We start from the raw sequence: 17258 nt of genomic DNA, 5'->3' as shown, positions 1-17258 counted from the left end.
GCAAGTGAGAATGAAAAGTTTGCCCACCCATCAAACTTACCCCTCCTCAAAGGAGGTACCAAGGAGGAACATTATGCAAATCTTCCATCTCTTCTCCCTGCTTGACAATTGACTACAGTTGGACACAGTGGCAGAAGCAAGGTGGCCTAGCAGAAAGAACACAGGCCTGGAAGTCATGGGACCAGGGTTCTAATTCCATCTCTGCCCCAGGCCTTTTGTGTGCTTTGGGGCAAGTCAATTAACTTCATTGTGGCTTAATGGAAAAAGCACGTGCTTGGGAGTCAGAGGTCGTGGGTTCTAATCCCGGCTCCACCACTTACCAGCTATGTGACGCTGGGTAAGTCACTTAACTTCTCTACGGCTCAGTTACCTCATCTGTAAAATGGGGATTAAAACTTGAGCCCCACATGGGACAACCTGATTACCTTGTATCTACCCCAGTGTTTAGAACAGTGCTTGGTACATAGTAAGCACTTAAAAATTACCATCATCATTATTATTATTCTCTGGGCCTCAGTCTTCTCATCAATAAAATGGGTATTCCCATTCCTCCCCCTTAGATTTGTGAGCCTCATGTGGGGCAGGGACTGTCCGACCGGATTATCTCGTCTCAACTCCAGCGCCTAGTATAGTGCTTGAAACATAGTCAGCGCTTAACAAATTCCACAATTAACACTATTACACAGCCCAGGCTGGTAGTTATTCACCAGGCAGATTTAAATGGATTATCCTTCAACTCGGTCATGGCTGCTTGTTTCTCCTTCTCTTAAACTTTAGCAGAGCGTGGGGTTGGGGGAGCCAAGAGGGGAGTTTGCCAGAGACCTGTTTCCAACAGACTCCAAAACTCTTGAGAAATTTCTAGTGACATGTAAAAGCTTTGGGGCCCAGACGCATCATTGCCTGCATTAAGGCTTGTGACAGATTAGGTTTGATCTCTGTATACAGCAGAGAACATCAAATGGCCATTTGGCAATGGACATTGAAATTCTATTAAGGTTACCAAAAGCCTGGGCTGACATTGTATATGCTAGACTGGAAGAGAGGGGAGTGGGGTGTGGGGGGAGGCAGGCAGGGGAGGGAAGCTATTAAATAATAATATCGTACATTGGTAGCATGCTTTTCATTTTGAAGGTTCCCAAAGCACTTTACAAATGTTAGATTTATATCTGCCTGTAATATAAAAATGTGTGTGCATTATCCAAACTAATTGGTATCGTTTCACCTCCCACCGAAATGCAGCTGCCTCTAGGGTAGAACCCAGCAGCTGGATTGTTTCAACCAACTGGGCGATGTCAGGACTCGAGTAAACACGGGGGTGACAATCACCAGCCCAGGCGCAGGCTGGGAATTGGTGGTAGCTGGGTGTCGGGTACCATCTTGGGGTGTTGGCCACAAGATGCACCCCGACTTCCTCGGGGGGTGGTCCTGGCCTCAGAACTCCATGTTGGATTCCCCCAGGGAGGGTCAGGGCTGTGACTCTCGGAGTCCTGGAAGCTCTGCGGAATTGTGGTTGATGAGGGAGAGAGGGCGTCCTGTAGGGCGGGTGAGGCGGGGACAGAACTCTTACCGTCGGCGGGTGGGCCGACTACATGACTTGGATGGTCAGTTAGTCATTCATATCTACTGAGCGCTTACTGTGTGCAGGGGACTGTATTAAGCTCTTGGGAGAGTAGAATACAAGAACCAACGGATACGTTCCCTGCCCACAAGCTTTCAGTCTAGAGGGAGAGACAGCCGTTAATATAAATAAATAAATTACAGATATGGACATAAGTGCTGTGGGGCTGGGGGCAGAGGGGATTGTCCAAGAAGGTCTCTGGTTTCTTTCCCAGATCTCCAGGAAAACGGGCTGCTTTCTGGGAGGAGCTCTGGTCTGGAGCCTGCCTGCCGGCCGGAGCTGGACACTCACCTTCTACAGGGAGGGTTCCTGCCAGGAGGCAGAGTCCAGGCCCAGTCAGGAGGCCAAGAAATCTTCCATGAGCTCATAGTGAGCAGTCCTGTTCTAGGCGCCGGCGGCCATGTTGGAGAACAATAATACTCATTGTGGTATTTGTTAAGGGCTTCCTTTGTGCCAAACCCTGGGGTAGATCCACCATAAAGAGATCGGATCCAATCCTTGTTCTCACCGGGGCTCACACTCTAAGGGACTGTAATTTATTTATATTAATGTCTGTCTCCCCCTCTAGACTGCAAGCTCTACAGGGAATGTGTCTGTTATGTTGTTACACCGTACTTTCCCAAGTGCTTATTATAGTACAGTAAGCACTCAGTAATTACGACTGACTAACTATTGACTGCCTGACAGGGAGAACAGGTATTTAATCCCCATTTTACAGATGAGGAAAGCGATTAATTGACTGGGTGCTTGCTTGCTCAGGAATTCCTGGCACAAGTTCCCCCCCCTTCCTCTGGTTTACACTCCAGTCAGCCCTGACTGACATTGAAGACTTGAGACTGTAAACTCACTGTAGGCGGGGAGCGTATGTATCAACTCCGTTATATTGGCCTCTAGACTGTAAACTCGTAATGGGCAGAGAACATGCCTGCTAATTCTGTTGCATTGTACTTTCCCAAGTGCTTAGTACAGGGTTTTGCACATAGTAAACATTCAATAAATACTATTCATCGAGCTGGTTACGGGCAGGGAACACGTCCGCTAATTCTGTTGTATCCTGCTTACTGTGTGCAGAGCACTGTACTAAGTGCTTGGAAAGTACAATTTGGCAACAAATAGAGACAATTCCCTACCCAACAACGGGCTCACAGTCTAAAAGTACGCTTAGTAAAGTACACTCAGTAATCACTCAATTAATACAACTGATAGATTGCACTCTACCAAGCATTTACTTCAATCAATCGTATTTATTGAGCTCTTAGTGTAGGCAGAGCACTGTATTAAGCCCTTGGGAGAGTACAATATAATGATAGATACATTCCCTGTCCAGTAAGCGCTCAAATACTATCGACTGATTTCCTTCCAGGGGTGGGGGTTGGATGTTGGATGTTGAAAACAGCCAGTTGAAAACAGGCTTGCAAATAAGAAGAGAAAGTGAAGCAACTTGCCCAAGATCCACATCTCCAGCACCGCCTGGCAGCAGCGGTCATTTGATCAGGACGCCCTTCTAGGAGAAAGGTTTGTGGTCCACAATGTGCCCATACTGAGAGGAGGCCAGTACAGGTTCCCCAATTCCTGGGGGACCCCCAGTCTTGCTTCCCATGAGCCCTTCCTCCTAACTTCAAGCTCTTTGAGTCAGGGAAGCCTAGAGCAGGAAAGTCAAGAGGTCATCCGGTCCACCCCCCCAGACTCCGGGCAGGTGAATGCATAAGCCACCTAGAACAATCCTCAGTTCGGGGTTGGGCAGGGGGCGTTTCATAGACCTCCCCCTGAGCTGATATTGCCCCAACTTTACTTCCGGGCTGATCCAGAGTTTACTCACTTCTTGTGGGAGGCAGAAGTTCCCTTCCTCAGGTTTCCAGCCAACCTCCTTGGCTTTGCCACTTTAGTTGGGTTGGTGGAGGGAAGGGTGAAGATGGAGCCCTCAGGGACCCAAACAGCCGCTTGTGGCCGCCCTCTTGTTGCACTGCAGAAACCTGGAAGAGTGCTCAGTACAGTGCCCTGCACAGAACGGCACTAAATAAAGGCCACCAATTGAGTGGTTAAGAGCTCGGAGGCCGGTCTAGCCTGCCTTCCCGGTCAAGGCCAGGCAGGGCCTCAGACCTGAGGTCCAGAGTGGCCGGGTGGGGAGGAAAGAAAGAGTTAAAGCAGATGGGGACTTGTAAAACACACATTCAAACACACACAATTTCTCTCTCTCTCTCCCTTTCTCTCCCTCTCGCTCTCTCTCTCTCTCTCTCTCTCTCTCTCTCTCTCACACACACACACACACACACACACACACAATGTTGGGGAAATAAGCCAATTATGTGGGCTTCACAGGAGGTGGAGAACTGACCTTTGTGTATAATTAGTTCCTTTATTTAAAGCAAAGATTTTGAATAGAATAACTAATTAGCTGTCATAAATGGCAAATTGAAGATTTTGGCCAGATCCCTAAGGGAACGTGGGGGCCCCTTCCTCCATCCCTCCCTCCTTCCCTCAGCCCCACGATGGAGGGTCTGAGAGTCTCCAGGCCAGCACTGCCTTTCTCTCTCTTTCTCTCTTCTCATTAGGCCTGTTTTTAGTCCTCAGCAGCCGTAATGAGCAGAGCTGCACTGATCCCCTTCTAACAAGGCATGAAATGCAGGTGGAGCCGAACTGCCTGCAGCGACTGCAGCTTTCAGAGGGAGCTTTTTAGCCGGATTGGGGGGGTGGGGGCCGGGTGAGAGGCTGGGGAAGTGGCAGCACTCTCTGCTGGGCATTGTGCTCTGGACTTGATTGTATAAAACAGAGGAAATCAGGGGAAGCCTGCAGGCATATATCATTAGCCCGGCAGTCCCACATTACTCTTTCAGACCAATTAACCTTTAGAGTTGCATTAAAGAAATTAGGTAGTGAACTTCCACTCTTTCAGACAGGCCCTGTCGAGAGGAAGAGGACGACAGGGATGGAGAGGGGGAGAGGGAGAACTACGGTCTCCTCTAGGCTCAGCCGAGAGGCTGCTAAGCATCACCGTTGAACAGCCTGGATGGGGAGGCCTCCGACCCGCCTGGTCCTGCCGATGTGGGGAGAAGCACGGCCAGGTGGAAAGGAGCCACGGGCCTGGGAATCAGAGGACCTGGCTTCTGATCCTGGCTCCGGTGCTTGTCCGCTGTGTGACCTTGGAAAAATCACTTCATGTCTCTGTTGCCTTCTCTGCAAAATGGGAATTAAATACCTACTTAGACTGTGAGTCCCGCGTGGGAATGGAACCTTGTACAATTTGGTTATCTGGTATTTGCCCCCCTGTTTACCGCACGACACAAAAAATACGACGATCGTTATTACCATGCACACCCTCGGCACTGAAGCAGCTTCCTCTTCCTTGGAGAACATTTCTGGCAGGGCAGGAGCAACCTACTAATTTTCCAGTAGAAAAAGCACCGAATCACCAGTGGCATTTATTGAGCACCTGCTGTGTATAACACTCTACTAAGTGCTTGGAAAACTACAGTGGAATCGGTCAGTCTGTCAATCATAATTGAGTGCTTACTGTGTGCAGTGCACGGTACTAAGTGCTCGAGCGAGTACATTACAGCAATAAACAGAAACATTCCCTGCCCGCAGATAGCTTATGGTCTAGAGGGGGAGAGAGACATTAATATACATAACTAAATGACAGAAACGTACGTAAGGGCTGTGGTCTGGGAGGGGGAATGAATACAGGGAGCAAGTCGGGGTGACGCGGAGGGAGTGGGAGAAAAGGAAAGGAGGGAAGTTTGTAGACATGATCCCTGCCCTCAAGGGGTTTGCAATCTCAGGCTTTCCCTGGCTCTTTGAGGCAAAACCTTGCAAAGAATATTATTTATTGAATGCAGACTAATGCAGACTGAATACAGAGGACTGTACTAAGCTCTTGGGAGAGTTCAACAGAAATAAAACACATGTTCCTTGCTTTCCAGGAGTAGAAATGTGGGGTGGCGGGGAGGAGTCGAGAGGCAGGCAGAGGCTGGGAGGAGCTGGGTGTCGTGGGGAGGAGCTGGGAGTCTTCCTTAAATGTCATCCAGTCATTTCCGACCCACAGCGGCTCCGTGGACACATCCTTTTCAGAACATCCCATCTTCTGTCATAAAGTCATTCGGGTATGTGTATCCATAGAGTTTTCTTGGTAAAAATAATTTTGGTATTCCTTAAGCACTTAGTATGTCCCAGGGACTTTTCTAATCGTTAGGGTAGATATAAGTTAATTGGGTTGGACACAGTCCCTGTCCCGCACGGGGCTCACAAGTCTTAATCCCCCTTTTACAGATGAGAAAACTGAGGCCAAGAGAAGTGAAGTGACTCTCCCAAGGTCACCCAGCAGACAAGTGGCGGAGCCGGGATTAGAGCCCATGACCTTCCGACTCCCAGACTGTGCTTTCCCATACCCCTGTGCCTGACCCACGCAGCCTGACCTTGCTTGGTATTATCTGAGCTGGACAAGCCGCTCTAAGCCTGGCCCAGGCTCTGAAGCCCATTGTCTTTTGAATTCTTTTCATCATTATCGGGGGGGGGGGGAACGTGTCTGCTAAATCTGTTATATTATCGTCTCTCAAAGGCTTAGTATGATGTTCTGCACACAGTAAGTGCTCAATAAATACCAATGATTGACTGACTGATTGAAACCCCAGCTGCAAACTGACCTATTGGTATTTTTTGGTTTATTTGCTTTTGCTCCCTTTCCCTTTTCCTGAGATACCGTACCAGATCTTTACCCTGGAGCTGCTGGTTATTAGCTAGAGATATCGGAAATTAGCCCTGGATTCCCCCCCAAAGACAATGGAATCATCAGAGACCGGACCCAACGCACAAGCCACTCTGCAGAGTGGCTGGGTCCAGAGAGGGGTCTTGAGCCTCGTCCCTGGTAGAGAGCTGGAGAGACTGAGAAGTAGTGTGACTTAGTGGTAAGAGCCCAGGCTTGGAAGTCAGAGGACAGGGGTTCTAATCCTGCCTCTCCCAGTTGTCTGTTGTGTAATCTTGGGCAAGCCACTTAACTTCTCTGTGCCTCAGTTACCTCATCTGTAAATTGGGGATTGACTGTGAACCCCACGTAGGACAACATCCTTACCTTGCATCTACACCAGTGCTTAGAACAGTGCTTGGCACATAGTAAACAAATACCATAATTATTATTATAATTATTTCTCCCAATCAATCGTATTCATTGTCTACTGTGTGCAGAGCACTGTAGAGAAGCAGTGTGGCTTAGTAGATAGAACAAATGCTTGGGTTTGGGGGGACCTGGTTCTATTCCAGGATCTGCCTCTTTCCTGCCATGCGACCTTGGGCTCATCACTTAACTTCTCTGGGCCCATTTCCTCATCCCTAAAATGGAGATTAAATTCCTGTCCTTCCTCATGAATAGATTGTGAATCTCATGTGGGACAGGGACTATATCTGATCTGATGACATTGGGTTTTCCCATTGCTTAGTATAGTCCTTGGTATTTAGCAGTGAGGAGCAGTGTGGCTCAGTGGAAAGAGCACGGGCTTGGGAGTCAGAGGTTGTGGGTTCTAATCCCAGCTCCACCACTTGTCAGCTGTGTGACTTTGGGCAAGTCACTGTTACCTCATCTGTAAAATCGGGATGAAGACTGTGAGCCCCCCATGGGACAACATCCCCCCTGCCCCCCGCGCTTAGAACAGTGCTTTACTATGTGTAAGCACTTAACAAATACCATTATTATTATTATTTAGCAAGCACTTAAGAGATACCATCATTGCCACTAGTGTGCTAAGCGCTTGGGAGAGTGCAATACAACAGGGTTGGTAGACATGATGCCTGCCCTCAAGGATCTGACAGGCTAGTAGGTGAGACAGATGTTAAAATAAATTATGAAAGTCAAGGTGATAATACCCACAAGTGATACTATATACACAAGTGCTGCATATCTGTAATTTATCTATGTTAATGTCTGTCTCCCCCCTAATCTGTAACCTCATCTTGAGGAGGGAATGTGCCTGTTATAATGCAGTCTCCCAAGAGCTTAGTACAGTGCTCTTCACACAGTAAGTACTCAATATATACAATCGATTGATAGTGATAGGAGTGTTTATTGAGCCCCACTTGGTGTGATGCACCGTACTGGGTAGTGGAAAGTGCAGAACAAAGGAACTGAGCTTTTAATGGAGGAGACAGACATACAACTATTTACCAGTAGAGTACAGTAAGGTATATAAAATACAGACTGGACACAGTCCCTGTCCCAGATAGGGTTCACCATCCAAGAGTAAGAAGAAAAGGTATTTTGTTACCATTTTGCAGATAGAGTAACTGAGGCACAGAGAAGTGGAATGACTTGTCCAAGGTCACAGCAGACAAGGGTGAGATCTGGTAAATAAATGAATATCCATTTGTAACGAACGTATTTACGAAAGTGCTGAAAATGGGGATAAATAACTTTATAAGGGGCAGAACTGGCCGATGGGTCAACACGAATGAGTCAAGGAAGAGGAGGGATTTTAAGAGGGCTCCGAATGGGGGGAGAGCTGGGGTCTGTTGGATCGAGGGAGGTGAATTGGGGGGAATGTGGGCATTGTAAATGGAGGGGGCTCTTGTGTTTCTAATACATTTCTAGTCATTTACACACACACACACACACACACACACAAAAACACACACGTGTCTTCCCTCTGGTTTGGAAGGGGTCTCAAGGTTGTGACTTGGTTTGTGCCTCTGGGTGTATGATGATACGTCATGGGACAGTGCGGACTCTCTTGGCAGGCACTTTTCCCATCTAAAGCAGCAACCCCCCGAGGCGTGGTTGCAAGTGGTGAGAACCCTGCCTTAGGTGGTGGAAACCCAGATGAAGACCTTTCACGGGCAGCCCCAAATTTCCCAGCCAACACCAGGCCTGCCCTAAGCCCTCTCTGAGCCTCAGTTTCCCTCCCCAGAGACAAAACAGGATCATGGAGGAGGATATCTCCATGATTATATTGACTAGGCTGGAAGAGAACAGCGGGATGATTGGAGAGGGAATTGGATTTTTCTCTTGGTTCCGAAGTTTTTACAGCCACGGAGCTGGCGTCGGCTCCGCTGCCAGTCCCCAGAATTCACCAGTTATCGAGACTATTGTTGCCTAGAGCAAGAGGGAATCAAAGAAGCCTTTCTCTAAAGCCTTAAGAGTTTTTGAATGTTCCTTGACCTGTCTCCTCAGGACTGAGACTACTTTATCAAATGGATCGATACCTCACTGTTTGTGTTGAAGTGCCTTAAGTGCTGTTGTCATATGCTTGCAGCTCTGACAAAGCAATTATTACTGTAAAGGAGTGGTGGGTGGTGTGTGTGTGTGTGTGTGTGTGTGTGTGTTGTGTGTGTGTGTGTGTGTGTGTGTGTGTGTGTGTGTGTGTGCCGTCTGTCTTCAGGTGTAGGTAGGTGCTTGGGAGGGGGGAGGGAGGTCCTGTGTGGCGTGGGCTAGGCAGCCTCAGGTGGCTACTGCCTCTGGCAGGGGGTAGGAGGAGCGTGTCGCTTGTTCAAAGACCCCAGTTTTTCCTCTCTCCCCTCCTCCAGCTGGCTTGCCCCTTCACTCTCCCCTCTCTGAATTTCTATCTCTGTTGTTAAACTAAGGACTCGGGTCCTTACACTGAGAAGCAGCATGGCCTAACGGAAATAGCCCCGTCCCAGGAGTGAGCGGTCCCTGATTCTAATCTCAACTCCCCCACTTGCCTGTTGAGTGACTCTGGGCAAGTCACTTCACTTCTCTGCACCTCAGTTTCCTCACCAGTAAAATGGGTATTCAGTACCCGTTCTCCCTTCTACTTAGACTGTTCCCCCCCCCAAGGTACAGGGACCGCATCTGATTTTATTATCCTGAATCTACCACAGTGCTTAACAACTAGCACAATGATGATTATTTTTATTAGATCTCTGCTGGAGTTCCCTGTGCCGCCCGGCCCCGCCCAGAACCTCTTCCTACCGTGCTCTCCGCCATCCTGTCCTCCCCTCCTCACCTAACTCTCTTCCTAAGTCCAAGTCCAGTTCAGGGCAAGTCCAGTTCGGCACTGAAGCGAATATGGTCAGGCAAGGGGTTTGTGGGCCTGAAGGGGTGACTGGACCGGGGCTGCTCTGTCTATTCTTCATCATCATCACTAACAAGGTTTGCCGGGAGCCTGCTGAGGGCTAAGCACTGTGCTGAGCCACTGGGAACAGTCAGCTCCATCTCCAAGTCCTTTAGTGCTCTCTCTCCCCTCAGAACTCCCCTTAGTTCTCCCCATAGCTTTCACTGAAATTCTCCACCAAGCTTTCCCCCAGTTTGTCCTGCAGCTCTACCCTAGCTCTCCACACACCTATCCTCGCAGCTCTCCTCACAGCTCTCCTCACAGATATCCCTGCAGGTCACATCTCCTTCAGGAGGCCTCCCCTGATTAAACCCTCTTTTCCTGACTCCCTCTTCCTTCTGTGTCCCCCTGTACACTGCCCCACAGGGCCCCTCCGGGCACTTGGGTCTACCTCAGCCACTGCCCCACCAACTCCTGGGCTTTTGTCTCCCCAAGTCCAATAACCCCTGAGCCTGTGAGTCCCCATGAACAATAACCCCTCGGTCTGTGTCTCCGCATCAACAATAACGCCGTGTCCCCTGCCCCGGCCGCCCCGACGGACGATAACCCCCGGGCCCTCGTCTCTGCCCGCACAGGTGTGCCGATGCTGTCCGTGCAGCCCAAGGGGAAGCAGAAGGGCTGTGCGGGCTGTAACCGGAAGATCAAAGACCGCTACCTCCTGAAGGCCCTGGACAAGTACTGGCACGAGGACTGTCTGAAGTGCGCCTGCTGCGACTGCCGGCTCGGGGAGGTCGGGTCCACGCTGTACACGAAAGCCAATCTCATCCTCTGCCGCCGAGATTACCTGAGGTAAATGCAGCCAGGTATTGGAGGCTTTGCCTTTTCTGTCCCCTTCTGTCTTTTTTCCCTTCCCGGAACCCCTCCGCTCACTTCCATCGGTCTTGCTGCTCCCAGGTGGGCCCTGGGGCTGGCAGCCTGGGTGAGATGGGCCTCCTACAACTGGAAATGACCTCAAAGCCATCTGGCCCAGTCCCCCGTGCCCAAGCAAGTGAAGGGCTAACTCACCGAGGACAAGTGGTGGTTATCTGTTTTGTTCTTAGAGGAACTCAGATCTGTTTGAGGGAGAGGAGGACTGAGAGGGAAGGCGAGGGGACAGCATTAATGTAGTGGTCACACTAATAGTATTTATTGAGTGCCCTCTGGGTACGATGTATTGTTCTAGGTGCCCGAGTTAGGGGCTTATCTCACTTGTTCCAACCTGTCTCTTCTCCAGGAGAGAGTGACAGAGGGGCGGCATCTCCCACCAAGCGTTTCTTGTTTCTGTCTGAATATTCATCTCCTTGGAGTTGGCCCACCTTCAGCGTTGGGGGGTAGGGGAGAACAACCAGGGTGGGTTATCCCTTACTTCCCCTCCTTCGCCCTCGTCTCCTTTTCCTCCTCCCTCTTCCTGCTTCTTTTCCCCTCCTCTCCTTCCTCTCTTTTCCTCCTCTTTTTTCTCTTCCCTTCCTCTCTTTTTCTCCTCTTCCCTCTCTTCCCTCTCCTCCTTTCTGTCTTCTACCTCCTCCTCTCTGTTTTCCCTCTTCCTCCTCCTCCCACTTCCTCCCCACTGTACACTAAGCACGTGCTGAGGGCAGAAATCTGGGCTAGACTGTAGACTTATAGTCTCTAGATAAGAAGCTCATTGTGGGCAGGGAATGTGTCTACCAGCTGTCTCCCAAGAACTGAGTAAAGCGGTCTTCACACAGTAAGCGCTCAATGAATGCAATTGATTGATTGGAGTGTGCTTGGAAGGCTCCAAAGGAAGTACAGATCCCAACTTCCTCCTGCTCCCGGCTCACTGGTTCCTACCCTGGAGTGAGGGATCGCTGGAGCAGCAGCAGGAAGAGGAGAGAGAGTGGAAGGAAAGTGTTTCCTTCTGCCCCGAGGGGAGGCTTTGGGGCCTGAACTTCATGCTGGTGGAAGAGGGAGAGACTCAAGGCTAAAATTCTTTTGGGTTCCCAGGGGATTCTGGCGTCTGGCGCTGGCAGGACCCAAAGCACCGTCTGCTGACCAAGATCCTCCCCAACCCCTCTGCCTTGACCTCCCCTCTGGGAAATCAACGTCCCCAGGGTGGGAGGGTGATTCTGCTGGAGGCTGCATCCTGGTGCCCTGCCCAGGGTTGTCAGGGAAGCCAGGTTTGAGGTCGCTCAACCACAGGGGCCTGAATACAGTCACTGACCAGTAGAGAGGAGAAAAAGTAAATCTGGTCTTGCTTCCCTTAAGCAGCTGAAGGTTGTGTGTGGAAGTTTGTGTCTGGCTGGGGAGAGAAGTGGAAAAGAAGATTTCTTCTCTCCTCCTCACTCTAAAAGGAAGGGTTTGCAGGGGGGTTGGGGGGGAGCTCTTGTGTGTGTGTGTGTTTTGTGGGGCTGTGGTGATGTGTGTTACTTAGGAGAATAGCAGCAGTGAGGATGAACCCTGTGGACTCGTGGCCCTTAATATTTGTGGTATTTGTTAAGCACTAACACTGTGACCCCCATGTAGGACAACATGATTACCTTGTATCTACTCCAGCGCTTAGAACAGTGCTTGGCACATAGTAAGCACTTAACAAATACTATCGTTCATTCATTCACTTACTACGTGACAGGCACTGTATTAAGCACTGGGTGGCTACAAGCAAATCGGGCTGGCCACAGTCCCTGTCCCACATAGGACTCGTGCAGTGGATAGAGCGTGGGCCTGGGAGTCAGAAGGTCATGGGTTCTAATCCCAGCTCTGCCACTTGTCTGCCTTGTGAAACTGGGCAAGTCGTCTCACTTCTCTGTGCTTCAGTTAGCTGATTCACTTATTCATTCATTCTATCGTATTTATGGAGCACTTACTGTGTGCAAAGCACTATACTAAGCGCTTGGGAGAGTACAATACAACAAAAATCAGACACATTTCCTGCCCACAGTGAACCTCATCTGTAAAATGGGAATCAAGACTCCGAGCCCCACATGGGACAGAGTCTGTGTCCAACTTGTACTGACCCCAGCACTTAGAATAGTGTTTGACACATAGTAAGCGATTAATAAATACTAAGCGCTTGGGAGAGTACAATATAACAGATCGTCCCGAATGTACTACCCTCCCCCCTCCTCATTAACCTGGCTTTGGACCTTCCAGGGATTTCAAAAACCAACTGGAATCCAAGGATGGCCTCCCAGGATGCTTCCAAAGTAGGGGAAGTGGTCCATGGCTAGGAGATGGCTGCCAGCAATTGAAGTGGCTAGGTTCAGGGAAAGAGCCATTAACTCTAATTGTCACCACAGGGTAAAAGTTTAATTGTGCTAAATTTTAAATCTGTGTGTGGTGGCTTTATTTACCAGCCGGTTATCTCCTGCTGTGGCATAAAGGGAGAAAATTTACACTTCCCCTGTTCTCTGCTAGGTTAGTGCCCATTTTTTAAGTGACAAAAACACCTCCCTCTCCTGCCTGTGACTCATTCCTTCTGGAGGAGATGGTGCCAGTGAGGCTCATCAAAGTGCTGAGGACCCGGTGAAATACGGCACTAATATGTCTCGGCCTTCCCACTGGGTGAGGGGCACCATAGCATTGACTGGGGAAAAATGATCCGAGGGAAAGAAGGGAACCCATTCTGGTTAGGACGGGGGAAGACTGGGGGACAGAGAGGAAGCCGGATTATTATTATTATGGTATTGTTAAGTGCTTACTATGTGCCGAGCTCTGTTCTAAATTCTGGGGTAGATACAAGGTATTCAAGTTGTCCCCCGTGGGGCTCACAGTTTTAATTCCTATTTTACAGATGAGGTAATTGAGGCACAGAGAAGTTAAGCGGCTTGCCCAAGGTCCCACAGCAGACAAGTGGCGGAGCAGGGATTAGAACCCATGTCCTCTGACTCCCAAGCCTGTGTTCTTTCCGCTAAGTGACGCTGCTTTTCCCGGATGATTCCCAGTGGGACCGGGCGAGTTAGGGTAGATGGGACGTGTTTGCTGCAGCGGGCAAAGAGCATGGGCCTGGAAGTCGGAGGACCTGGGTTCCAATCGTGGCTCCACCTGCTAGGTGACCTTGGGCAAATCACTTAACTGTGCCTTGGTTTCCTCATCTGTAAAATGGAAATTAAATACTTGTCCTCCCTCCCACTTAGATTATGGCTTAGTGGAAAAAGCACGGGCTTGGGAGTCAGAGGTCGTGAGTTCTAATCCTGGCGCTGCCATTTTGTCAGCTGTGTGACTTTGGGCAAGTCACTTAACTTCTCTGTGCCTCAGTTACCTCATCTGTTAAATGAGTATTAAGACTGTGAGCCCCACATGGGACAACCTGATTACCTTTTAGCTACCCTAGTGCTTAGAACAGTGCTTGGCCCATAGTAAGTGCTTAAGAAACACCATTATTATTAGTATTATTATTATTGGGACTGGGGCAGGAATGGTGACTGATCTGATTGTATTGTTCCTTCCCAAGCACTTAGTACAGTGATTGGCCCATAGTAGACACTTAAACAAATACCACAATTATTATTATTTGAGTGAATCCTGGTGCCGATAGGGTAGAGTTTGGGGGCCTACCCAAACTCTATGGTAGCAACCAGCCAGGACCCTTCTCCCGTTCTCCCCGCCTACCACACCCCAGCTCACAGAGAAGCAGCGTGGTGGCTTAGTGGATAGAGCACGGACCTGGGAGTCAGAAGGACTCGAATCGTGGCTCCGCCACATGTCTGCTGTGTGGCCTTGGGCAAGTCACTTCATTTCTCTGGGCCTCAGTTGTCAAATGGGGATTAAGAGTATGAGCCCCATATGGGATAGGGACTGTGTCCAACCTGATTAATTTGTATCTACCACAACACTTAGAATAGTTCTTTGCATAGAGTAGGCACTTTGCAAGTACAATTATTGTTATTATCATTATTAGCTCTGATAAGGACGGGAGCTCCAGGTAGTTGGGTTTAGAACCCACTCTTGACCCCACTTCCCCCTCCAGTTATCGTCCTATCTCCCTACTACCCTTCCTTTCCAAAATCCTAGAACGAGTCGTCTACAATCGATGCCTAAAATTCCTTAACTCCCATTCTCTCCTAGACCCCCTCCGATCTGGCTTCCGTCCCCTCCGCTCTACCGAGACTGCTCTCTCTAAGGTCACCCGTGACCTCCTTCTTGCCAAATCCGATGGCTCCTACTCCATTCTGATCCTCCTTGACCTCTCTGCTGCCTTTGACACTGTCGACCATCCCCTCCTCCTCCATACCTTATCTCACCTTGGCTTCACGGACTCTGTCCTCTCCTGGTTCTCCTCTTACCTCTCTGGCCGATCATTCTCGGTCTCCTACGCCGGAGCCTCCTCCCCCTCCCATCCTTTAACTGTCGGAGTTCCTCAAGGGTCAGTTCTTGGCCCTCTTCTGTTCTCCATTTACACTCACTCCCTCGGTGAACTCATCCGCTCTCACGGCTTTGACTACCATCTCTACGCAGATGACACGCAGATCTACATCTCCGCCCCTGTCCTCTCCCCCTCCCTTCGGGTTCGCATCTCCTCCCGCCTCCGGGACGTCTCCACCTGGATGTCGGCCCGCCACCTAAAACTCAACATGAGCGAGACTGAGCTCCTCATCTTCCCTCCCAAACCCGGTCCTCTCCCAGACTTCTCTATCACCGTGGATGGCACGACCATCCTTCCCGTCCCGCAGGCCCGCAATCTCGGTGTCATCCTTGACTCGTCCCTCTCGTTCACCCCTCACATCCTATCCGTTACCAAGACCTGCCGGTTTCACCTCTACGATATCGCCGAGATCCGCCCTTTCCTCTCCACCCAAACGGCTACCTTACTATTACGGGCTCTCGTTATATCCCGGCTAGACTACTGTGTCAGCCTTCTCTCTGACCTCCCTTCCTCCTCTCTCGCCCCGCTCCGGTCTATTCTTCACTCCGCTGCCCGGCTCATCTTCCTGCAGAAACGATCTGGGCATGTCACTCCCCTTCTTAAACAACTCCAGTGGTTGCCCATCGACCTCCGCTCCAAACAAAAACTCCTCACTCTAGGCTTCGAGGCTCTCCGTCACCTTGCCCCTTCCTACCTCTCCTCCCTTCTCTCTTTCTACCGCCCACCCCGCACGCTCCGCTCCTCCGCCGCCCACCTCCTCACCGTCCCTCGGTCTCGCCTATCCCGCCGTCGACCCCCGGGTCACGTCCTCCCGCGGTCCCGGAACGCCCTCCCTCCTCACCTCCGCCAAACTGATTCTCTTTCCCTCTTCAAAACCCTACTTAAAAATCACCTCCTCCAAGAGGCCTTCCCAGACTGAGCTCCTCGTCCCCCTCTACTCCCTCTGCCATCCCCCCTTTACCTCTCCGCAGCTAAAGCCTCATTTTCCCCTTTTCCCTCTGCTCCTCCACCTCTCCCTTCCCATCCCCACAGCACTGTACTCGTCCGCTCAACTGTATATATTTTCGTTACCCTATTTATTTTGTTAATGAATTGTACATCGCCTCGATTCTATTTAGTTGCCATCGGTTTTTACGAGATGTTCTTCCCCTTGACGCTGTTTAGTGCCATTGTTCTTGTCTGTCCGTTTCCCCCGATTAGACCGTAAGCCCGTCAAACGGCAGGGACCGTCTCTATCTGTTGCCAACTTGTTCATCCCAAACGCTTAGTACAGTGCTCTGCACATAGTAAGCGCTCAATAAATACTATTGAATGAATGAATGAATGAACACTGTTGCAGGTGGGTTGGAGCATCTGGAACAAGGTGGGAGGGAAGAAGTTTGACCCAGGGAAAGCTAGGAAGCCCCTTAGAACGAAAGGGAAAGGCAGTATGGTGTCTGTCACAGTCTCCCAAGAGCTTAGTGCAGTGATCTGCACACAGTAAGGACTCATCGATTGATTACCATCTAAGCCCTAAAGCTTCGGCAAACATTCAAAGATGCCTACTCCTCACATCCTCCACAGATCTTGAAAGGCCACAGGGGAGTACTGGACAAAAGCTTGGCCTAGTGGAAAGATCAAGGGCCTGGGAGTCAGAGGACCTGGGTTCTAATCCCAGCTCTGCCACTTGTCTGCTGTGTGACCTTAGACAAGTCACTTGACTTCTCGGCGCCTCCGTTCCCTCATCCGCAAAATGGGGATTCAATTCCTGTTGTCCCTCCTACTTATGCTGTGAGCCCCATATGGGATCTGATTATTTTGTGTCTACCCCAGCGCTCAGTGCTTAGCACATAGTAAATGTGGGCCAGGAATGCATACTCTCCCAAGCGCATAGTACAGTGCTCTAAACAGCATTCAATAAATGCTATTTATTGATTGATTAAAAAAATCAAAATTATTATTATTACCAATTTTTCCCCTGTTTCTTAAACTTGACTTAGTTAAGTGAACATCTGTCCCAACTTCTACATCATTTATTTGTGTCTTTATTTGAAAGGGAGAAGAAAAGAGGCGATTTTAAAAATGCACATGGGGCAGACTGAGGCCCCTTTGTTTTGTTTAATCTGGATTGAGCTCACCGCAACTGGGCTGCTAATGAATAATGGATCTTGTCCTCTCTAACACACATGTACGCAGGGTATTGAGCTCTGGACAAATCTGGGATTAGCATTCCTTATTTCCTCTGCTTGATGGAGCAGGCTGGTAATTCTTGGTTAAAACAAGTAACCCATAAAAACAGGTTTTATTT

At 49.7% G+C, this 17258-nt stretch overlaps 1 protein-coding gene across 5 annotated transcripts in view; it reads left to right on the top strand.

Annotated features, from left to right (window-relative positions):
• LMO1 (LIM domain only 1) overlaps nt 1–17258 on the top strand; it is a 77824-nt gene that overhangs the window by 47239 nt on the left and 13327 nt on the right. For 4 of the 5 annotated variants that reach the window (XM_029061639.1, XM_029061638.2, XM_029061640.2 and 1 more), the window contains exon 2: nt 10248–10461. In XM_029061639.1, coding sequence (XP_028917472.1) covers nt 10248–10461 — 214 coding nt within the window. Of the gene's footprint in view, nt 1–3114; nt 3134–10247; nt 10462–17258 lie in introns of those variants that run through there. The other variant, XM_039911375.1, reaches the window with a different exon arrangement.

Source organism: Ornithorhynchus anatinus, chromosome 3 (genome assembly GCF_004115215.2).
Source record: "Ornithorhynchus anatinus isolate Pmale09 chromosome 3, mOrnAna1.pri.v4, whole genome shotgun sequence".
Classification (NCBI taxonomy): domain Eukaryota; kingdom Metazoa; phylum Chordata; class Mammalia; order Monotremata; family Ornithorhynchidae; genus Ornithorhynchus; species Ornithorhynchus anatinus.
Note: the sequence above shows the minus strand (reverse complement) of the source record. Positions and strands in the feature narration are given on the sequence as shown.